The 25,160-nt window shown below is 40.6% G+C and overlaps 1 protein-coding gene and 1 long non-coding RNA gene across 2 annotated transcripts in view; one reads left to right on the top strand and one right to left on the bottom strand.

Annotated features, from left to right (window-relative positions):
- LOC105507126 overlaps positions 1 to 25,160 on the top strand; it is a 276,554-nt gene that overhangs the window by 99,902 nt on the left and 151,492 nt on the right. The gene's annotated exons all lie outside the window — the stretch shown is intronic.
- Positions 1 to 25,160, bottom strand: part of RFX4 (regulatory factor X, 4 (influences HLA class II expression)) — a 163,198-nt gene that overhangs the window by 88,590 nt on the left and 49,448 nt on the right. Inside the window, exon 4 of the mRNA XM_011937009.1 lies at positions 16,868 to 16,991. Coding sequence (XP_011792399.1) covers positions 16,868 to 16,991 — 124 coding nt within the window. The remainder of the gene's footprint in view (positions 1 to 16,867; positions 16,992 to 25,160) is intronic.

The raw sequence follows: 25,160 nt of genomic DNA, 5'->3' as shown, positions 1-25,160 counted from the left end.
AAAAAAAAAAAAAGAAAGGAAGGAAGGAGAAGGAGAAGGGAAAGGGAGGAAGGGAAGGGAAGGAGAAAGAAAGAGGAGAGAGAGAAAAAAAGAAAGATTAAAGAAAGGAAGGAAGAAAGAAAGAAAAAGAAAGAAAGAAAAAAGAAAGAAAGAAAGAAAGAAAGAAAGAAAGAGAAAGAAAGAAAAGAAAGAAAGAAAAAGAAAGGAAGGAAGGAAGGAAGGAGAAAGAAAGAAAACAACACTGGAAGAGAGTATGATGATCTCACTTTACAAATGAGGAACTGGGATCTAAGGTGATTCAAGGCTGCCTTGATTCAGTCTCTGCCCAGTTGAAGAAACAGGAATCTGATTCTCCTATCTGTCATCTTTACTGTGGTTGACATACACCCACACATGCCAGAGCCAGCAAGGTGTCCCCTCATTGTGAATGATACCCCCTGTCCCACTGCCTCTCTTGGTGTTGCCTCAAGAGATACCCCCAGAGCCACCAAGGAAGGCCATTCAGTCTCATCACTCTACATAATACAGCCTTCAATTTTGACCCCAAATAATATGATCTTGATCATCTTGATCTCCAAACTTAGTCATCAGGCTTTTGTTTTCAAAAATTCCACCCACCCTCAGTAGGTAAAGATTTGCCATCAACAAGAAGTGATCTAAAAGAAATTCTAATGCATTGGAACCAGTAGATGTCCTTCCACACATTGAAGGAGATACACTCATGTAGAATAGAGTCAAGTATGCTGGACACAGTTTAAAAATGAGAGTTGTGGGTCTTATTTCAGGGTCATTTTAGGTGTGGGAAAAGAAGGCTTTTCGAGTAGCAAGAAATTAGAAATTTAATACAATGACAAGTTCCTGTTTTATAACCATGTATTGTGGAAATCTCGTGGCGTATTTTTAAAAACACACATAAGAAACAATTCTTTGAACAAAAGAGAGAAATGATTAGGGAAAGAAGTTGGCTCAAGGGAACTAATGGTCACAAATTTAACTCTGAAAGCGGGATATTCACTTTTTTTTATTTTGATAATAAACCTAGTCTATTTTTCCAAAAAGAAAAAATAAAGTGGTGATATGAATGGGGACTGTAAAACATCCTATCTCAATGCTTCCATCTTAAAATGAGTGTTTGCTGGGGTCATTTTACTATACTGACATAATTACCTATTCAACAATTTTTATGGCACTTCCTGGGTGCCAGGAACTGGGGAATGAAAGGGTTAGGGAATGCTACAGATTCCACAGGAAATTCCCTAAGAGAATTTGCAAAATTTCTATAAGAAATTCATACTGAGTGCAATGAGACAGAAGTGGAATTTCAAATCATGCATATGGATTGAAGAAAGGATTCCTTGAAAAGCCCCAGGGCTGGAAAGGTAACAGTGAATCTGTTGCCCCTTGAAGGGTACCACGGATGGCAATAACAAGAATTCCAAAAATCCGTATGTGAACCCCTCATTGTCCTCAGGGTGACTGGATAATGTGTCACGTGTACATGAGAGAAGACAGTCATCACACACTGATTTAGTTAGAATGAGGTGAGTTACATAAGATACAGGTTAAGTCAAAAATGGAATAATTCTGAAGATGACAATAAGAGAGGGCGAGGGTGGTGATGGCAGCATGTGTGTGATGTAGGACATTTTTAGAACAATTGTTCTCAAAATTGTTCAGAAAGAAGAGCACCTAGAAAGGCTGGAACACTGATATGGGAGTGATAATATATTAAAAACATGATGTGTTCAAGTCATGAAATGTTGCTATAATAAACTGAAGTACTAACTGACAAGCATTGAGTGTTTATATTTATCAGGCTCTGGGCTAAGTAGCCCTTTTACAGTCATTATCTCAACAGTTCTCCAGGTGATTGATTGCTATCAATATTCCATTTTACAGATGAGGAAACTGAGGCTCAGGGCTGTTAGGAAATTATCTGAGCTCACACAGCTGCTAAGTGGTACAATCAGGATTCAGATTCAAACCCAAACAGTTTGACTTCAGAGTTTTACATGGCACTACACACACACACACACACCTTAAAAAACCTGGTGTGAAATCAGGCATTCTGACATGGACACCCCACAGCAGATTCAAAAAAATTAAGAAAAATATATGCAAGAATTAAAAGTAGAAGGAAAGTCTATGTACATGTTTTTTTCCCTTTGATAACTAGAAAAAGACCATCTTTGAAGAATCCTAAAGATGCCTCAAGAGTGCCCTCATCTTCTACTGTGTCAGTTCAGGGGTGTGCAAGTGACCCCAGGTCAGGGTGGGAGGAGGGTGGGCAGACTGGTGGGACTAGAAGAGGGCCAACATGTAAATGAGGGGGTCTCCATCCTCCTCTCCAATGCAGGTAAGTACAGCTGATGAAGCACAGGTCCCCAGAACACACTTGGCTTTTTTTCCCCATTGCTCAAGGATGGTCAGCAAGGAGAAAGGAGCCAAATCTTCAAGGATGAGCCACCCACAACCCAAACTGCCAATTACCCATGTCCTCACTGGAAAAATGCAGGCTCTAAATAAATTCAATTCATACAAGCACATCTGTCACCCCAGCTTCCCTTTCTCCAGTCTCTCTACCTCTTACTGGTGTCTCTTCCCCACTCTCAGCCCCACCACTGGATCCAGTGTGATTGAGGGGGAGACCTGCCACTAAATGTAGGAAATGGGGAAAACCACTCAGTCCCTCTGAGCTTTAATTTCCCCATCTGGAAAGTGAAGGGATAGCATCAACTGATCTCTAAGTCTCCTTAATAGGTTAAACTCATACATACTGAAGTGTTAGTAAGTGATAAGTATTAATGAATGAGCTTATCCTGTTCTAGTTGCATTTTTATAGATTTAAATGAGTGGAATTGAGGAATTTAAGACATCATTAAGCCTTTATTTCGAAAGGTATATTTTCGAGGCCAAATGGCCTCTCCACATATTCAAATTACACTATAACACAACTATCTAGTGCCTATCTGTAAGCCAGCCTTTTCCTGAGAAGTTCAGCAAATTCCTGACCATGAATCATGTCACCCTCCACAGTCTTTAGTGATCACATTGTACCACCTATGTTACTTCCCATGAGCTCATAATTTGAGAGAATAACCTATACTCTTCCAGGATCCTGAGTTCCATTTCATAGCTGTAGCATATACAATGATACATGGATGTGTGAAATGCCCTTATGTGGATAAAATGGCTAGTTGCCTACTCCTTCCCCACTAAACCCTAATTATTTGTTTCCCTTTCATCCTTAGTCCAAGATAAATAAATCCTAATTATTTATTTAAATAATTTATTTAATAAAGTTTTTTTACTTAAAAAAACTTTAAGAGATGGGCTCTCACTGTGTTGCCCAGGCTGGACTCGAACTCAGGAGCTCAAGTGATCCTCTCACCTCAGCCTCCTGCCCGAGGAGCTGGGACTATAAACCTGCACCATTGCACCTGGCTCAAACCATTGTTTTTATTCCAGGATAGAGTGGACCACATTTTCTTGCCTTCCAGATAGCCAAAGGCAGACAATGAGATGTAAGGGAAAATAACTGGGCTGGGTTCTGGGAAAGAGTCTAAAGAGGGCTGACTGAACTGGGAGCTTTGACCTTTCTTCTCTCACCCCATTTTTTTCTACTTCTTTCCTGGAAGATAGTCTTTGGAGTCTAGCAGTCATTTTGGATGATGAGGTGATATAGAAACTGGAAGCCATCTACTAGAAAGGGCAGAGCACAAAGACAGAAAGAACCTGGACCTCTGATGCTCTTATAGAGCTTCCCAACTACAGCTGGGTTACTTTCTTCTAGACTTAGTTTATGTAAGAAAAGTAAGACCACTAATTTATTTAAGCCACTATCGAGGAATGGGGAGGGACACCTTTCCCCACAGCCCCAATTTCTATAATAACTCAGAGACCTTCTGGTTTCCACCCAGGATCTACTTTATAGAGAACGCTCCAGTGTTTAGCTCCTTTGCATTATCAGAAATCCGATATTGACAACATAGGCCCTGGAGCCAACTACCTCATCTTTAAATGGGAATAAAAACAGCATTTTGACTTCCAGTTTCTGGTTCTGTATATAAGAAGCTTTGAAGTCACCACTTCATCCTAACGAGTAAAAAGCCAAACAAACTGAAAAATCAACAATTCTTCTTGGGTCCCTAAGAGAGGGGAGGACACAGAGCAAACTACTGCCCCCAAGATTGGAGAGACAGGCAAATACAGAGAGTCGTGGCTTCCTGGAGCAGAGACTCAGGAGTGGGAACTGCCTCAGAAGCCAGTGCTGGGGTAGGAACACCTGAATTGTAATTGATAAGTTGTGAAGGCTTAATGCAGACAAGACTGACAGTTAAAAAATAATTCCAGGGAGGCCCAATCATAGAGGAACCCACACAATATTGAGAGATGTACCTCTAGGAGTGTGACAAGATTCCCACAGTAAATATCAGAGCAAAAGTCCCTCATGCTTCCAGCAGGCGGGGGAAGAAAAGAAGGGCCCATTTTGAAATACGCCGGAGCACTCTGTTCTTCTTAACAAGGCCTGCTTTTGGGAGAAGCTAGTTAACCAGAGCCTAATCTGCTGGGGTATTACCAGAGCCTAACTGACTTGGGAGAAGGGAAATACTCAACTCCAGTCAGCTCTAGCCTTCCATGCAGAGAAGGAAATAACCCAACACCAGTCACCTCTAACCTTCCATGTGAAAGAAGGGAAATATTCAATTCTAGCCAACTTTAGCCATCCTATGACATCTAAGAGGGGAGGAAAAAAATTAAGAAACACTCGTAGTAAAGTTCAGTCCAGAGGCATAGGCTCACTAAAGGATTGAGACCTAATCACAGGACAATAGATTGCTTCCCCGCCACAACATGCCTTACCATCACATGACTAAAGGTGATTTACAGCAATTCCTTTCTTACCTGGCCCATCATGTTCAGCCACCAAGAAAAAATTACAAGGCATGCTAAAACACAATTTAAAGAAACAGCAAGCATCAGAACCAGACAAGGCAAGGATGTTGGAATTTGACCAGGAATTTAAAACAGCTGTGATCAATTTGCTAAGGGCTCTAATTGATAGATTAGACAGCAGGTAAGAACAGATGGGCCATGTGAGCAGAAAGAGAGAAATCCTGAGAAAGAACCAAAAAGAAATGCTAGAGATCAAAAACACTGTAGCAGAAATGAAGAGTGACTTTGATGGATTTGTAGGTGACTAGACACAGCTGAAGAAAGACTCTCTGAGTTTGCATATATATCAACAGAAACATCAAAAACTAAAAAGCGAAGAGAACAAACACTGAAAAACAGAACAGAACATCCAAGGACTATGGGGCAACTACAAAAGATGTAAATATATATAATAAGAATATCAGAAAGAGAAAAAAGAGAGAAAAGAAGCAAAGAAATATGTGAAACAAAAATGACTGAGAATTTCCCCAAATTAATGTCAGACACCAAATCACAGATTCAGAAAGCTAAGAGAACACCAAGCAGGATAAATGTCAAATAACAACAAAAAACCAAGTCACAGGAAAACTACATCAAGGTATATCATTTTCAAACTATAGAAAATCAAAGATAAAGAAAAACATCCTGAAAAAAGCCAGAGAGAAAAACAACCCAGTTACCTATACAGGACAAAGATAAGACTATCTTTTGACTTCTGCTTGGAAATCATGTAAACAAGAAGAGGGTGAAATGAAATATTTAAAGTATTGAGAGGAACAAACCTACCAACCTAGGTTTCTGTACACTGAGAAATTATTCTTCAAAACTGAAGTAGTAGTAGAGACTATCTCAGACAAACAAAAATTAAGGGAATTTGTTTTCAGTAAACCTGACTTGCAAGAAATGTTAAAAGAAATTCTTTAGGGGGAAGGAAATTGATATAGGTCAGAAACTCAGATCTACACAAAGAAAGGAAAAGGACTGAAGAAGGAATAAGTGAAGTAAAATAAAAACTTATTTTTCTTGTTTTTTAATGGATCTAACAGATGACAGTGATTCAAAATAATAATGGCAACAAAATATTTGATTATATGTGTATATCAATTAAAACACATACATAAGTATGTGTGTATGTGACTTTTTACAGAGGGCACCAAAGTTAAGATTTTCTCATTATAAGGTGCTCACCCTTCTTGTGAAGTGGTATAGTGTTATTTGAAAGTGGGCTTGAATTAGTTGTAAATATATATTGCAAATTCTAGATGGCCATTTAAAAGATTTTTTATGTTAAAGTATAACTGATATGCTAATAAAGGAGAAAAAAATGGAATGATATGAAATGCTTAATTAAAACCGCAAAGGGCAGCAGAAGAGTGGAAGACAAAAATAGTAACAAATAACAAGGGTAACAAATAGAAAACAGTAACAAATATGGTAAATATTAATCCAATTTTATCAATAATCACTTTGAAGATCATGGTCTAAATGCATCAATTAAAAGACAGAGATTGCCTGAGCAGTTCAAAAAACAAGACCCAACTATATGTTGTCTATAAGAAACCCACTTTAAATATAAAGACCCATATAGATTGAAAGTAAATGAATGGAGAAAAATATACTATGATAATACTAATCAAAAGAAACAGGAATAACTATATTAATTTCATATGGAGCATACTTCAAAGCAAAGAAAGTTATCAAGGATAAAGAAGGGTACTATATAATTATAAAGGCATCAATCTCCAAGAAGACACAACAATTCTTAATATACATGTGCCTAACAACAGAGCATCAGACTACATGAAGCCAAAACTAATAGAATTGCAAAGAAAACTTGATGAATCCAGTATCATAGTTGGAAACGTCAATACTCCTCTATCAGAAATGGAAATCAGTAAAGCAGAAGATCAGTAAGGACATGAATCAATTAAATATAATTGATATTAATAGACTACTTAATCCAAAATAGCAGAATATATATTCTCAAACTTACATGGGACATTCATCAAGATAGATCACATTCTGTGTCATAAAACACAAAAATTATATAATGTCTTCTCTCAGGCCACAGTAGAATTAAGCTATCATTCAATAACAGAAAGATAACTAGAAAATCCTCAAATATGTGAAAATAAAATAACAATTCTACATAACTTATGGAACAAAGAAGAATTCTCAGAGAAATAAAAATATTTGAACCAAATAAAAATGAAAATGCAACATTAAAATTTGTGAGATGCAGTGAAAGCAGTGAGTAGAGGAAAATTTATCACACTGAATGCATATATTGGAAAATATATAAAATCAATAATCTAAGTTTCCACCTTAGGAAACTAGAAAAAGAAGAGTGAATTTAATCTGAGGTAAGAAGAAGAAACAATTAGAATTAGAGCAGAAATCAATGAAATTGAAAACAGGAAATCAATAAAGAAAATCAATGAAATCAAAAGCCAGTTCTTTGAAAAGATCAATAAAATTGATAAGCCTCTAGCAAGCATAACAAAGAAAAAAAGAGAGCAGACCCCAGTTAGTAATATTAGAAATGAAAGAGGAGACACCACTACAGATCTTATAGACATTATAAGGATAATAAAGGAATACTATAAATAACTCTATGCCCACAAATTTGATAATCTAGATGAAATGGACTAGTTTCTTGAAAGATTTGATTTGCCAAAACTCACACAAAAAGAAATAGACAGAATAGGTCTATATCTATTAAGTATATTGAATCAATAATTAATAACCTTCCAAAACAAAAAGGTTCAGATGGGTGCACTGGTAAATTCTACCAAACATTTATAGAAGAAATTTTGTCAATTCTTTACAATTCCTTTCAGAGGACAGAAGCAGAGGGACTACTTCCTAACTCTTTCTATGAGGTCAAGTGTTACCTAGTACCAAAACCAGACAAAACACATTAAAAAAAGTTACAGACCAATTTTCCCATAAACATAGATGCAAAAATTCTTAACAGAATATTTGCAAATTGAGTCCAATGATGTACAAAGGTAATTATACACCATAACCAAGTGGGATGTATCCCAGATATACAAGGCTGGTTTGACATTCAAAAATCAATTAATGTAATCTGTCACATCAACAGGCTAAAAAATTATATGATCATATCAACAGATGCACTAAAGTATTTGGCAAATTGCAACACCCACTCTGATTTGAAAAAAAAAAAACCCTCTCTGCAAATTAGGAATAAAGGGTAACTTCTTCAATTTGATAAAGAATATTTACAAAAAACCTACAACTAACATTATACTTAATGGTAAGAAACTCAAAGTTTTCCCACTAAGATCAGGACCAAGGCAAGGATGTCCCCTCCCACCACTTCTTTTCAACATCATACTGCATTAGCCAATGCAATAAGACAAGAAAAGGAAATAAAATGCATGTAGATTGAGAAGGCAGAAATAAAACTCTTTGTTCAAAGGTGACATAATTGTCCAAGTAGAAAATCCAAAAGATTCTACAAAAGAAAAAAAAATCTCCTGGAACTAATAAGCAAGGTTGTAAGATACAAGGTTAATATACAGAAGTCAATCACTTTCCCATATGCCAGTAATAAACAAGTGGTATTTGACATTGAAAACACAATACTATTTATGTTAGCATCCCCCCAAAATGACATACTTATGTAGAAATCTAACTATGTATAAGAGCTATATGAGGAAAACCACAAAATTCTGATGAATTAAATCAAAGAAGAACTAAATAAAAGCAGAGATTCCACATTCATGGATAGGAAGATGCAATATTGCCAATATGTCAGTTCTTCCCATCTTGATCAATAGATTCAATACAATCCCACTCAGAATCCCAGCAAGTTACTTTGTGGCTATCAATAAATTGATTCTAATGTTTCTATGGAAAGGCCAAAGACCCAGAATAGTCAGCCCAATATTGAAGAAGAATAAAATTGAAGGACTGATTCTACCCATCTTCAAGATGTACAATAAAGCTACAGTAATCAAGACAGTATGGTATTGGCAAAAGAGTAGACAAATAGGACAACAAAACACAATAGGGAGTCCAGAAATAGACCCACATAACTATAGTCAACTGATCTTTGACAAAGGATCAAAGGCAATAAATGAAGCAAAGATAATCTTTTAAACAAAATGATGCTGGAACAACTGAAAATACACATGCAAAAAAAAAAAATGAATCTAGATACAGACCTCATACCCATCACAAAAATTAACTCAAAATGGATCATAGATCTAGGTCAAACACAAAACTGTAAAACATCTAGAAAATAACATAGAAGAAAACTTAGATGGCCCTGAGTGTGATGATGACTTTTTAGATAAAACACCAAAGGCATAATCCATTAAAGACATAATTGATAAATGGAACTTCATTAAAATTAAAAATGTATGCTCTGTGAAAGACAATGTCAAGAGAATGAAAAGATAAGCCACAGGCTGGGAGAAAATATTTGCAAAAGACACATCTATTAAAGGATTGTTGCTCAAAAGATACAAAGAACTCTTTAAAAACAATAAGAAAACAAACAACTCAATTAAAAGATGGACCAAAGACCTCAACAAACACCTCACTAAAGAGATATACATATGGCAAAGAAGCAAATGAAAAGATGCTCCACATCACATATCATCAGGGAAATGCAAATTAAAACAACAACGACATACCACTACATACCTATTAGAATGGCCAAAACCTGGAACACTGACAACACCAAATTCTGGTGAGGATGTAGAGCAACAGGAACTCTCATTTATTGCTGTGGGAATGCAAAATGGTACAGCCACTTTGGAAGACAGTTTGGCAGTTTATTACAAAACTAAACAAACTCTTACCATACAATCTAGCAATTGCACTCCTTGGTATTTACCCAAAGGAGCTGAAAACTTACGTCCACACAAAAACCTGCACATGCATATTTATAGCAGCTGTATTCATAATTGCCAAAATGGGAAGCAACCAAAATATCCTTCAGTAAGTAGGTGGATAAATAAACTATGGTACATCCAGACAATGAAATATTATTCAGCACTAAAAAGCAATGTGCTATCAAGCCATAAAAGACATGGAGGAAACCTAAATGCATATTATGAATGGAAAGAGGTCAATCTGAAAAGGCTACATACTGTATGATTCCAACTATATGACATTCTGGAGAAGGCAAAACTGGAGACAGTAAAAAGATCAATAGTTACTAGGGGTTAGGGGACAGGGAGAGAGGACTAGGCAGAGAACAGGGGATTTTTAGGGCAGTGAAAATACTCTGCATGATACCAAAACAATGGATACATGTTATTATACATTTGTGGCCTCTACTGCAGCAGTCCCCAACCTGTTTGGCACCAGGGACTGGTTTCATAGAAGACAATTTTCCCACAGACAGGTTGAAGGAATGGTTTCAGGATGAAACTGTTCCACCTCAGATCATCAGGCATTAGATTTTCATAAGGAGTACACAAGGACCTAGATCCCTCACAAGTGCAGTTCACAATAAGGTTCTCACTCCTATGAAGATCTAATGCCACTACTGATCTGACAGGGGGCGGAGCTCAGGAGGTAATGCTCGCTCACTTGCCCACCTACTCACCTCCTGCTGTGTGGCCCAGTTCCTAACAGACCATGGACCAGTACCAGTCCACAGACCAGTGGTTGAGGACCTCTGCTCTACTGAAATGCATCTTTCAAATGCTTGGAAAGCAACTCATTTGTAGGTTAGAGATGTTCTCTTTGCTCAAAAATCTGAGGCTCAGTTTTTCTCTCTGAAAAGGTTTAGCTTGTTGGCCAAATGCAGTGATGTTCCATCTTTGTGTGGGTAGAGTTTTTGTTTTAGAGTTTCTGAAAGACAAGTGGTCAAGCAGGAGAAGGAGGTTTCTGGTGAAATTAAAACACCCATGTTAGCTTTCATGGATCTTCCAGGGTTGTGGGCTGAGGGAGGGGGATGCTCAGTACCTGGAGCTTTTCCATGACTAGCCTGGTTCTCAGGCTGCCCCTCACCCCCACAAGGAGGAAGCATCCTTCCAATCCTGTGTCCTTCCAATCTTGCATTCATGCTCGGGAAGTGCATTTGCCATCTTGTTTTGCAGTCACTCATGTGTATATGTCTCTTCTACAGGGTCGTTCCCTCGAAGGCGGACTTCACTCTGTATCCCATCTCCCAGCATGGGACTTGACCCACACAGACATGAGATAAATGAATATCAGATAAATGGATGAACCGGGGTGCTGAGGGAGGTAGTACTCAGTACCCCAGAGTCCACAGTACCCAGAACACCCCAGCTGGGAAGATCTGAGAAAGCATTTCTCAACTATAGTGATCCCTGAGATACAGAGAGGCTGAGACTTCTCTCCAAAATTCCATCACCTAGGAGGTCACCAGATGACTACTAACAATTACAACAAAGTCAAAAGGACAAGTGTGTGCACAAAACCTGCCTCTACACATACCTAGCTTAGCCCTGAAATAACTCATCCTGTGTAAACGAGGTGGCTAAGGACATGGGCTCCGGAGCCATATTTCCCTGGTTCACATCCTGAGTCCACCACTTACTGGCTGTGTGAACTTGGCAAATCACCCAACTTCTCTGGGACTCAGTTTACCATCCGTGGAATGGGAACAACAACAGTATCTACCTCATAGAGTTATTTAGAGGACTAGACAAGGTTGATACATGTAAAGTGCTTAGAACGGTACCAGGTATACAGAAAGCCCTACATAAATGTTTGCTATTTAATTGTATGAAACTGAATGTTGCATTCTAAGTTAGACAGAGCTAGACACTTCTACCATCTGTTAAAAAACTGCCTATTGATAAGCTTGGACAACATCATGTGCATGCCAATTCTGATCCCTATTACCGTATGTTTGTTTCCATTTATAGTTCTGTTGTTCTCTAAAAATTTATTTCACTGTTTCCCTGGAGAGCTAGAGTTATATTCTGGAAGTATTTTTTCTCAGTCTAACACACCTAAAGGGACCAGGAGCAGGAGGGAAAGGCCAGGGAAGAGGAGAAGATCAGATCACACTCTTCCCTTCCTTACTGTGGGTGTCCAAGCCAGAGATAGGCAGACCCAGCTGGGCTAGGGAGGAGTTTTGAAGTAGATGTGAGACTGCAGTTTTAAATTCAAGAACTGGACTGGAATGGAGTTTTAACATCTAAAAGAGAGTCTAAATTATTGAGAAGATGCTTGTTCTTATAATCAATAACCCAAAAGCTGTTAAATCTGCCATGCCACCATCAGGGGTCAGGGAAGGAAGTGAGCCACAGACAAACTTGGAACAAAGCAAAGCTATTTTTTGTTTATGTTTCATTGAGTTCAGCCTGTTCTATCTGCCAGTTCTGCTTTGTGGGGCTCCTCTGGGCATCTCTAAGAATCAGGGTGTAACAGTGTGCAGTGAGTTGGCCTGAAGCTTCCAACACAATAACAGAGCGACAGAGGGACGCCTCAGTCACCTGCGGGGCCAAAGCAGCCTGTGAGTGGAGGTGGTAGGAGGTTGGCTAGAGAGTGCATCTCTCAGTAAATGTGGACAGAAATCCACAGTGGCTCCCCCAAAACCTATGACAGGACCCCTGGCCCCAGCATTTGGGTGACAGTCATAGCAGAAGGCATTGATAACTAGAAGAAGCCCCCAGTGAGCTCCAGTTGGTCGAATGACTCTTGTTGCCTTTCCTCCTCCACTATCTCCCATCTCCAACCCTGGAGGAGCCAGAAAAGGAAGGAGAAAAAGCTGACCCTACCCCTCTTTCCCAGAGCAAATTCTAAGCCACAAGGAGGAAGAAGCCCTGACTTAGATGTGAGATTGAAGTTTTAAATTGGACTGAACTGCACTTTTTAATAGCTGAGAATGAGCTGTAATTATTCAACCAAGACTGATGTGATGGGTGAACATGGCCAGATGCTGTGGGATTTCCTCTGAAGACATCATCATCAGAACAGGAAGAGTTGGACAGAGAACTCTGAAGGCGATTTTTCAAAGTGAGTAAAAATACAGCTAGTTTCCATGTTTACCTCAATAAGTTCATTCCTACTCAGTAAATGGGCTAAAGGAAAATGGATACAACACCAGTTTCATAGAGTTATTATCATGAGGGTTAGATGAGTTCACATACCTAAAAATGATTCACATTGTCCCTGACAAGTAATGTAAATATAAATCATACAATTGTAACAAATATCTGAGGGCTTATTCTGTGCCAGGCATTGTTTTGGGTGTAGGGGATGCATAATGAACAAAAAAGTCCTCATAGAGCTTTCATTCTAGAGGTGACAGACAAAACAAAATCATTATGTATATATAATGCTTCTCTATACTCACATGATAGGTGTAGATATAGATATAGATACAGATATTTGGCAAGCCTAGAATAGCAGTAGGGAAAGTTAACTATATATCTGTAGAGAGAGAGAAAAGTATACTGTATAAATGTATAAATATGTCTATTTCAAGTAATGATAAATGCTATAAAGAAAAATAAAGCACGGTAAGGAAATACGGGAGGTGAGATGGAATGAGGCCCTCATTTAGAGAATGATGATTTATTTGATGGGCAGAGTACTTTATAGTTTCAAAAAACACCCTCATAAGCACTGTCTCATTTTATCCCTAGTTTCGTGAGGGATTATTCCTGTCTAAAGATAAGGAAATTCGAGCTCAGAAAAGTTCAATGACTCCAAGTAGGGTGACTTTTCATTACCCTTAACAGAGAAAGCAGGCACAAGACCAGTTCAGCTAGAAGCTTTCACATTCTCTACACTCCCTAAATTAATTCTGGGACCCAAAGTCAATACAGCGTTACTGGAAGTTGGTGCTTATGGGGCTTGGCCAGAGACTTGGAAAGAGGATTTATATTTCAGATCTTACTTGCAGTGAAGCAATGGCTGCCACCCACTTTATGAAGAATGGTATCCCAACCGGGTCACCCTGGGGGACAGCTTCAGCATTGGTGTCTTCTGTGTTGCCTCAGCCCACTTGCAAGCTGAGTAGAGACTACTACCGATATATTTGTTCTCCAAAAGCTAAGCTGAAATATTAAACCTCGCCTGCTCTAAATTAAAAGTTCATCAATGAATCATAAGTTTGGATGGATCTGCTCGAAGGAAGACTGTCCATGATTCCACCTCAAAGTTTCACAGAACAACTAGTCCCTTTCTCTCAAGGAGATGACAGCTGCAGCATGCTGGAGTCCTCAGGAAAGGCAAGTGTGTCTGGGATTTCAATCCAGCAAGCTCAGTGTGGAAACCCTTAGCAAGCAGCTCCTGTCCTCTGTGGCTGGAAGGACAGCCCCAATTCCCAGTCCATTTGAAATTGATGGCAAGGCAGCTGCACAGAGCATTTGCATTTGTGCTCTTAATGCCATTTGAGTATTTCCTTGTTTTCAGGCTGAAGATAAGATGGAGTTTAGATTTTTTTTTTAATGACTATTTTGGAAGCAGCTGGCAGTATAATTCTTAGGGAGAAAAATGTATTGTTCGGAAAAATAGTTTGAAAAGCTATTTGGGGTAAGTGAGATACCTCTACGGGCATAGATGTCAGCAGAAACCAAAGATTGCAGAAGAGAGACATTTGGTGGGGGGTGTCCAAGAAGGAGGGGGAGAGGAGAATGAGGAGAAGGGAGACGGAAGAGGAGAAAAGGGAGACAGCAGGGTGGAGAAGGGCTGGGACTAGTTTTGGGAACCAGCAGGGGCAGGGCCAGTAAGCCCCCACTGTGGTGAAGAGGCTGAAGAGCATTTTGAAGTGGGGTATGTCTGTTCCGTAGGACCCTGTTTGGGATGTAAACCTCTCCTACAAATCTCACTCTACTAGGATCACAGAGGCTTCCTGTGGGCTGTCTTGCGAAAAGCAAAGGGGGTGCTGAGTTTCCTCCTTGACTCACTGCAGTATAACACAGGACTGTCTGATAGAAATTTCTGTGATGCTGGGAATGTTCCATTCTGCACTGCCCAATATGGTAGCTTCTAGTCACATGTGGCCCTTGAGTATTTGAAATGTGGTTAATGCAACTGCTAGTGAACTGAAGTTTTTATTTTGTTTAACTTTAAGTTAAACAGCCACACATGGCTAATGACCAGAAGGAAGAGTCCCAAGTCAAGGTGACCCTGAGAATGCAAATGCCTTGAGATTTGCTGAAGTCTTGGGGCAGGCTTGAGACTTAAAACAAAAATGGGACTGGGGTGTTGAGGTGAAGGCGTGAGCTTAAACTGATTTTACCTAAATCAGGAGGTCAAGAAAAACACAAGCTAACAGGGTTACAAAAGTAGTTGAGAAAAAGAGAATAGAGGCTTCTTATGCAGGCAAATCCGAGCTTCTAAAAGTGGTGAGGGTTTTTGTTTGTTTTGCAGAATATAAGCTAACAAATATCTATTTATGTCTATGCACAGACATCTCACGCGGAATTCATAACAGCAACAGTTGTAATAGCACATGGTAGGTGCTTAATAAATGTCTGAGTTACTGGATGACTGAGTAAACAGTACCTTCCATCATCCACCGACATCATCTCAGTCGACTCTTGCAACATCCCCCTGAGGAAGCTGGGGCAGCTGAGGCTCAGAGAGGTTAGATAATAAGTCCAGGAAACTGAGGATTCCTGGTCTTTTGGTTCACCTAACCTGTCCCCCAGCCTGTATGTAAGAGGCCTCATTTGGGCTCTCCACTGTGGCCTCTGCGAGGGGATTTGTAGGTGCCACTGAATATTCCAGGACCGCAAACACCTGACTAAGCTCTGGTAGCATACACATCCACAGTGTGTGCTCTCCCTTCTCCCACCTGCTGAGGGGCACCTCCATAGCAGAGCCATACTGAGTTCCTTTCTGGGTCCCCACTGCCACTACTTAACACAGGGCCTGCCACACAGCCAGTCTCTACCAATACTGAAGGACTGAAGAAATGAATGAAAGAAATAGTCAAAGGTGATTTCTCCATTGACTTTTAAAAAACATCCCTTTCACTTTGGAGAAATTGTGTTAATCAACACAAAAACGTTTTTTCCTCCCCAAGTCATCACAGAGCATCCTCCCAATTTATTGAATGAAGCCATTTCTCAGCCACTCCGTTTTTGGGCTCTCCAGGGTGGTTGGCCCAGCCCTAACACTGCTCTTTGTTTTTTCCTACTGATGATATATCTGTTGGGGATCTGAAAAGGGAATTCCTGAAACTCATACACTGACCTCTTTCTGCCATTTCAGCCCTTCGTATAACTGATAAAGAATCGTGGTACAGAACAAGCCTATTTTTGTTAGCAGATGCAGGAAAAATTACACGTAGAAAAACGAAGCTAACAAAAGGAGGAAGGGTTTAGGTGTATGGACTCAAATTGGGTGGTTTTTTTTGGTGTAAAATACAGAGTTTTAGCCATTGAATAAATAAATGATCAGTCTTAAAGAATGCCCCAACAGCTTTCCTTGGCCTATTAAATGGGAATGCTCAGTGCTAACAATTTTTTGTAGACATGGCTCTAAATGTGGATTGTATTTTTATTATAAGGTGGAAAGAGAACAGTTAGGACTGTGGTGATAATGCAGATAGTACCCCTCCTTGCAGAGGACTCCCACACCTCCAATCTAAGGATACAGGGCCATTTCCAGTTTCTCCAAGCATCTACATGACTAAGCCAAGCAGGTTGCCTGTCCCAGGTTGATTGACATCCATGTAACACACTTGTGAGTTCAATATTTGCCCCTCAGAGAAAATAAGTTGCTTTGTGAAAGTTAAGTACTGAGGAAATTCAAGCTACACATACCCTTCTTACTTTACAATGTTTTTGAATTGTTTGAAATTTTGATAGCAAAGTATTACAGTGAAGTTGAAGTTGTCAAAGTACCAAAGTAAGTACTTTGATAACTTTAAAAAAATAGCTAAAATGCTTTAAAACCGTGTATAAATTACTTAAAGTTGGGGTGATGGGGAGGACAAGCCTGATGAGGTTGGACTCACCTTTCCAAAGCTGGCAGCATTGACAGGTTGGGTATCATTCTTCTCGCAGAAATCCAGGTAATGCATATAGAGGGCACTGCGAGGGATGCAGACCCCCTCTGCAATCTCATAGTTCTCCTCCAGCCTAGGGAAATAAATGCCCAGTGAGCAAAAACTGTGTTACCTTCCCCAAGCAAGAATGGTCTTGTTCTTTCTAGTCCTCCAGAGATGGGCAAACCTTAGAAATAGTGCTCTTTCTACAGGTGGAGAAGCTGGGGCCCAGGAAGGCAAAGCAAGCTACCCAAGGTCAAACCTGGCATGAGTGGCTTGGCAGCGTCAGAATCCTGGCCCCTTTGGGTATGACATGAGGCTACTTTTTCAGCCCAAATTCCCAGATCCTCTACTCTGTACTGTCATTGGCCTGGCCTTGTTCTGGCTTGATCAGATACCTGCAAACTCCAAAAACTACATAGGGTCTTGTGGGTGCCCCAGTCAGCCAGAAATGAATCACAGACCCACTTGAGGAGCCATCTGTAATAGCTAAAAGCCAAAGGAGGATGTGTCAACATCTTGGAGCTCGTTGACTGACAAGCGCAATGGAGGCGGATTGTCTGGGGAAACCAATGCCCTGGGAGAGGCCTATACAGCTGTCCAGCCACTAATCTGCTGACTGAAGGGAGGTCTCATGACCAGAGGAGGAAGTTGGCTCCGTGATTACTTTAGAATCCTCTTCTTCTCTGCTGTGCTAGGGGTAATGATTCTATACCCATTACCTTCTTACTGAGTCTCTGTTAGGAATTCTATAGGAGAGATTTTCTACAACTGGGTTTACATCCCAGCCTTGTCACTTGCTGGCTTGGTGACGCTGGGCAAGTTACTTAAGCTCAGGCCTCAGTTTCCTTTTGGTGGTATTGAATTGTGAGTGCCTTCTAAAGTGGTTATAATGATTAGATGAGGTAACGTGGGACAAGCATCCGTGTGGTGCCTGGCACGTGCATGGGAAGCACTGAGAAAATGTCAGACCTCCTCATAATTCATTCTTCCTCTCCAGAAAACATTTTTGGGCACGATATATCCTGACTCTGTGCTAGATATTGGGGATATAAACAAAAATTAGATACAGGGTTTAAATAATTTATTATTCTTTAACCCAAACACCAGAATGTAGGCATCCAAATGAATCTTGCCTCCATTGTCCTAGGCACTCTGGAAGCTTAAATATCTTTCCCAAGAAAACTGCTGTGGCACAAGGCAATTTGGGAACTTCTCTTAGGGTCATGCCTTCAAAGCCTGGGGCACCTACTGCTAAATCAACTCACCAACAGAAACATTTCTCCTTTGATCATTAACTAGATTTTAGGAAACAACCCAAAGTCATTTGGAAGCAAGTAGGGGGAATAACGTAATTGGAAACCCATCCCCCAGCCCCAATTTTTTGGGTCAGAAATAAGGCATAATTCCAAAGTGATGAAACAAGTGTCCTCAAGTGGCTTCAAAACTCCCTCTGAGAGCATTTGCCAAAGAAGTGGCCCGGCATTGTTGTAAGTGAAGTAGAATGAGGACACGGCCCCCCAAGGTGCCCACTTGAAAGGGCAGTGCTTGTTCAAGTCATTCCAACATGTGATTGCAAGAACATCAGTTCAATCATTTCATATCCAAACCCTGCAGAGGGGGAACACAACCCTAGGGACACAGACCTGTCAGCACCAAGACAAAACCTGGTGCTGAACAGTCCCCGATCATCTCATCCACTCCCCATCTTCTGGGATGGGGAACACTGAGTAACTTGGGATGGTTTTTAGAAATGTTCCCAGAAACAGTTGATGTAATCCTTTCTAGGTGATCAAATTCCTCGAGGCTGGGATAGTGTCTGAGTCACTTCTGCATCCTTGAGACACAGCATATTCCTTGGCACACAGTAGGTGCTCGATAAGTGTCTTATGGATAGATTATTTCAGTCATTTATTCATTCAACAAATATTTATTGATCTTATCAGCTGCCAGGCACTGGGGATATCACAGTGAGCAAGATAGTTCATGTTTGCATACAGTGAACAGATTAATGGTAGACAGATGGACAAAGGCATAGATAACCTTTAACTCAACAAGTATTTACTAAGTGCCAGACGATGTTCTAGACATTAAGGAAACAGTGGTGAACAAAACAATGGTCCTGTCCTGAACAGGCTTACATTCTGATGTATGTCTTTGACATCATAAATTGGAATTCTAAGTGTGTTTTCCAGTGGGAAAAGGTTTTCACATAAAGAACAGGTTTCTTAGGACTGTCCTAAGCTTCAGGTTTAGTATGAATGAAAATCAGCCTGGGAGGTTAGCCTGGACACCTAACTGCCATTCACAGCATTGTTTCTCTATAAAAGTGAGTTCAGAGGTCCAAATAACCAGCTTGCGTACAAACTTGTAGGGGCCATCTGAATAAGACAGCTTTCTCAAACTGGGGTCTCACAGACATGCTTTGTTTTGGCCTGAACAGTGTTGGCCCAATTTTTAAAATTCAGGACATTGCACATAAGAATCTGGATTTCTGGCTTCTTTTGAAAAAGCTGAGATCTGGCAACACTGGACCCATATTCCCGCACGACAACAATTGGCCAGAGCTACATGTGCCCTGGAGTTGGCCAGAGTCCTCACTCCTCCCTATTTCTTTGTACCCTGTCTATTTTCTGTTCCTTGTCTGGCTCCTGTAGGCACTTGTGTTGGCATAAGACATGATCTATGTCCTAGTTAACTTTGTAGTCTATTTGGGGAGAAGCATGCATAAGAAATAATATTTAATTACTATAAACGCCTGACCATAAGTATAGTTGAAGGTGGGAAAACAGAGAGATTGACGTGTAGATGAGAGTAGATAATTAAAGTTTCATGGAAGAATTGGGTTTGAAATTGTGTAACAACAAACAACAACAACAGCTAGCATCTGTTGAGCTCTTACTAGGTGCTGGGCCCTGGGTATCCATGGTCTCATTTGATCTCACAATAACCGTATGGTATGAGGTAGGTATTTATACATATGTTTCAGGATAGGAATCTGAGGCTCAGAGGGTGTAACTCATTTGCCCAGTCATGCAGCTAGTAAATAGGAGGGTTTGTCTCACTCCAAACCTCTCTGGTATTCTGCCATGGTAGCTGGGGGAGGGAGGGAGGTTCCAGGCAAGTAGAACAGTGAGGATGGGAGACAGTGCCATGTGTTTTGAATGATGGAGATGCCGATCCGAGTGGAGAGAGAAGGAAGGGGTATCTGAAGGGAAGAACTATGGGAGGTGGAGGGAGTCTTTAAATGCCGCACAAATGGATATGATTTGGCTTAAGAATTTAGCACTCCCTTGGAGTTGAAGAGTTGCTATAAAAATGTTATTTTCAGAAGAAGGTAGTAGAGTTGTACTCAGGAAGACTGAAAGAAACAAAGACTCAGAGGAGTCAGGAAGACCTGAGTGCTTCCAGGATGCTATAGGAATAATAATAAAGATAATGATAATAGTATCATCAATAACAACAATAACTGACATTAATTTATACAAATTTAATTTAATAATTTAATAATAGTTTAATAATTTAAACAATAATTTAAAGCTTAATATGTTCTATTTGCCAGGAATGGCTTGAGTATAATAAAAGAATGTCAAACAACAAAAACAACAACGAAACACCTGTCTCATAGGTATCATCTTAGACTTTTCCTTTTTTTTTCTTTTGAGACAGAGTCTCACTCTGTCACCCAGGCTGGAGTGAAGTGGCGCCATCTCGGCTCACTGCAACCTCCGCCTCCAGGGTTCAAGCAATTCTCCTGCCTCAGTCTCCTAAGTAGCTGGGATTACAGGTACCCACCACCATACCTGGCTAATTTTTGTATTTTTAGTAAAGATGAGGTTTCTCCATGTTGGCCAGGCTGGTCTCGAACTCCCGACCTCAAATGATCCTCCCGCCTCAGCCTCCCAAAGTGCTGGGATTACAGGCATGAGCCACCGTGCCTGGCCATCTTTGACTTTTGAGAGTTCTATTAAGCAGTTTTTAAAAGAGATTTGACCGGTGGCTCAAGCCTGTAATCCCAGCACTTTGGGAGGCCGAGGCGGGCGGATCACGAGGTCAGGAGATCGAGACCATCCTGGCTAACATGGTGAAACCCCGTCTCTACTAAAAAATACAAAAAACTAGCCGGGCGACGTGGCGGGCGCCTGTAGTCTCAGCTACTCAGGAGGCTGAGGCAGGAGAATGGCGTGAACCCGGGAGGCGGAGCTTGCAGTGAGCTGAGATCCGGCCACTGCACTCCAGCCTGGGCGGCAGAACGAAACTCCGTCTCAAAAAAAAAAAAAAAAAAGAGAGATTTGACTTCAACACTTGTAGTGGAACATTTTCCATTCTTCATGGATATGTAAGAACAATTTGGGCAACCGCAATTTTGTGTATGACAAATTGTGGGGAAGATAAAAGTATCCGTTTTTGCTTATTTTTGCTAATGGCTTCCTAGAAATTTTTTTGGCCTAGAATTTTTTTTGGCTAAAAATTTTTTTTGGCTTTTTTAAGCATGGGAGTGGCATGCTCAATGCATTCTTTGGAAAGTTTGCTCTGCACCTCTAGGGGAGGTGGCCCAGGAGGACGATCAAAGCCTGGCACGTAGTGGCTGATTAATTAGGACTTGTTGAATGAATGAATGAACACAGGAGACCAATTAGGAGCTACTATAATAGTTCTGGCAGGAAATGATGTGGCATGAACTGAAGCAGTGGTTGTGGGGGCAGAGATAACACTTAGGGTGTGGGCCTCATGCTGCCAGATGTGAGGAGGACAGAAGCAACTGAGCAAACTCTCAGGTTCCTAACGGGCAGAACGCATGAATGGAGGGCTCCATTCCCCACGGTCAGAAGTGCAGAAGGAGGGGACAGTTAAGGGTGAAAATCATGCTTTCAAATGCGGCGTTAAACAGCATGAGTTTCCAAGTACATTCCTGGCACCTTCACTCATTAGTTACTTTATTTAAGCTCCCTGTGCCTCAGTTTCCGTTTGTTGTTCTTGTGACTTGTGTGCTCACTAAATCTGGCCAAGAGGTCAAGATTAAAATACAAGATCATGGTTAAGAAACATCACATCAAATGAACCCATAGCAGCAACAAACTATTCAGATCAGATAGGTGTAAGTCATGGTTCACACAGGCTGAGTTAATTAAACAGTTACCTGTCAAAGGCCAGAGCCTCCTAAATAAGTATATTTCAGCCCACGTTTTGTTCCTCTTTCCGGAGCTTCTGAGCCTCAAAGTAACTAGGTGGCTTATAACTACGAAGCATTTTAATAAGCTCTATGAACAAATGATGTAATTGGCAGGGAAGGGCCCCTTTGATGCTTGATGAGTTTCTACAGGAATAGCATCATGACACCTTTGCCCAAACCTCACAAAATCCAGAGGTTCTGCCTGTCTACTAAAGTTGCTAATTGGAATGTCCACTTCCCTGACCAAGGCATGGCAGAAAGAAAGGCAGTTAATTATTCTTCTTCATATCTGATGAAATTTTCCCGTTTCCTCTTCTCTTTTAGAGGACATCATTAGTCTGACATGGTGAACAATGCTCCATTATACCTGGGTTTTTTTTTAATGATCACAAAAAAAATTCCCCACTTCTTCCATTTTCCTTATCTTCTATTTAACAACTTGATTATATTTGAATTGAGTCTATCCTATTATGGAGAGATAATGAGTTCAGTCTGCTAGCTAACATGAGTCATTATCTGAGTTATATATTTTTAAGAAGACTTCCTCACAAGGTTTCAGCATGTGGCCTCCTAGGGCACATGGAGGAAGCTTTGTATCAGCACTTAAAATGAAAAGCAAATGTTTCAGCACCTGGCATAATTTCCCACTGTCCTCATTTTAAACCTGTGATTTCTTATATGTATACACAGAGATCTTTTAAACCAATTAGCTGTTTTATAGCATGGGAGCAGCATGATTGATGTATTCTTAGGAAAGGTTGCTCTGCATCAGCTCAAAGTGCTCACTTCTCAAGTTCTTGAACACACGTCAAGAACAGAAACTTTTTTATTCTCTTTTACAAAAAAAAAAAAGACAACAGGATTTTTTTTTTTTTTTTTTTTTTACAGAAAGCCCAGACTTTACAAGGCAACAGGATTTTTAAAAATATTAACTATTATAACTTATCATTGAAGTTGTCGCAGAGATCTGGGACTATAAGCTATGTAAAAACAAAACAAAACAAAACAAAAAACCCTTGCTAAGCAATCAGGACAAGACAGTAGTCTACACCCATCAGTGGCTCCCTGTTCCTTCTCCACAAAAGTCCAGATTCCTGACCGTGGCATCCAAGGCCCCTGGCTCCTTTTCCGGCCTGCTTTCCCACACGTAAACCTCTTTCCAGCCAACTGGACTGTTTCCTGCTCCTGAGACACACCTGGTCACCTTCCACTCCCACACACGATCCGTTACCTTGCTGCCACAGGGGATGACCTCTTCCACCATGCTCCACGCATCAAGGCTCAACTCACATTTCTCTTCCTTGGAACTACATTCAGTGCACAACCAACCCCATCTGCTAACCACTTCTTCATCCTTTCCTCCTTGCCAGATTCGTTTATTCCTTCGGTAACATGTAGAGTGCTGCAGTGGTCTGAATGCCAGGTATTGTTATGTCTGTAGAAAAGCCACATCCTCTACTCATGAAGCTCTCACTACTTCCCAGGGATGGCCATAGTTCCTCATAGTTTATGGCCCAAATAGCTTTCCTCAGGAGGCAGCACTGGTTTTAGAGTTTGAGATCACTGAGTTTGAATCCTGCTTCCACCACTTACAAGCTGTATAGCCTGGGATATGTTACTTGAACTCCCTCACTTCCTTCACCTGTAAAATGAGAGAAACTGTACCATCTCCCAAGCTTGCTGTGAGGACTAGACAGAATCCATGACAGGCCCTTTATTGTGGGGGACGCTCAATAAAGAATAACGATCAGCATTATTTTACAATATTGTGGAATATTCAGGTAATGTTTTGTCTCTTAAACTGAAAGGCCTTCGAGGGCAGGGACCAAGCCAAATTCCCATTGATGTTAACATGGTTCCTAGCACTGTGTCCTGAACACAGTCGGTAAACACTGCAGGAGGAAGGATGGGAAAGGAGGAAAGGCTGACAGGAAGGAAGACAGGCTTTTGCACAGGTCAAGGGACTCTGGTATTTTATTAATCTTACTATCTGGGTGGTTAAAGGAAAAGCACGGTTAATATTAATACATTTGATTTACATTTTCAAGTGCCTACCGTGCGCTAGCGATGTTCATATTTGCTTTCACTACCCGCACAAGATGAGTAACACTATGCCCCAGGACATAGAGGAAGAAATGGAGGGTCAAGGAAGTAAAGTGGCTTGTCCACAGCAACTCGGCTGGGAAAAGCTAGGCTAAAAAGTATGAACTCAGGTATGATGCCTCTAAAGTTCTCACTGTGTGCCAGAAACTGACATGCATTTGGTCAGTCAGCATATGTTTACTGAGCACCTACTATGTGCCAGCCACTGTAGAATACAGCCATGAACAAGAAGACACTACCCTTGCCCTAGCCTTTAAGAAACCGACAGTTTACCAGAAGGAAGATGGGAGCTAGGGAGATAACACCACCAGACAGCCAATGAATAGAAAACAGTGGGCTTTGGCTCATATGGGCTCTGGTTAGGACTGAGGCTGAGTCTAGAAAACTCCAAAGCAAAATAAAACAAATGAAAAACAAATCTATTTCATTACACAACGGTTAAGCCATGCTTTGCTGCTAAGTAGACAAGCCAATCAGAAACATGCGTTTGTGTGGACCCTGACATTTCTCAGAGGACCTCAGCTGACCCAGCTTCCTCGTTGTTGAGGATTTCCTTGGGGAGTCAGGAATGTCCCCCTCTTTGTGTAGAAAGAGACTACCTTGGTTTCCTCCTCTTTAAATACAGGTAACTGTCCTGCCTTCTCTGCAGGATTTTCATGAGGATTAGGTGTGCTCAGCAGTGACATCACCTGACAAGCCTGGCATCCCACAGGCGATTGCTGAACGTGTAGGTTTGGCTGATGCGGGGCAATGAACTGAATCAGAGATTTATTTCTGCCATTGTAATGTCTAAACTGGACCAGAACAGTAGCCATAGCCATCCAATTCCTACCCTGAGTTTGACCTACAACATACTGAATTAGTGTTCCAGTAAGGCCTGGGCTTAGGCAGCTTCTGGAATCTCTCAGCTCAGTTTTTGGTTATTCAAGTCCCTTCTTTTTTTTTTTTTTTTTTTTTTTGAGACAGAGTCTTCCTCTGTCACGCAGG

Source organism: Colobus angolensis, unplaced genomic scaffold, assembly GCF_000951035.1.
Source record: "Colobus angolensis palliatus isolate OR3802 unplaced genomic scaffold, Cang.pa_1.0 Scaffold10, whole genome shotgun sequence".
In the NCBI taxonomy this organism is placed as follows: Eukaryota; Metazoa; Chordata; class Mammalia; order Primates; family Cercopithecidae; genus Colobus; species Colobus angolensis.
This window is presented reverse-complemented; position numbering and strand designations above follow the sequence as displayed.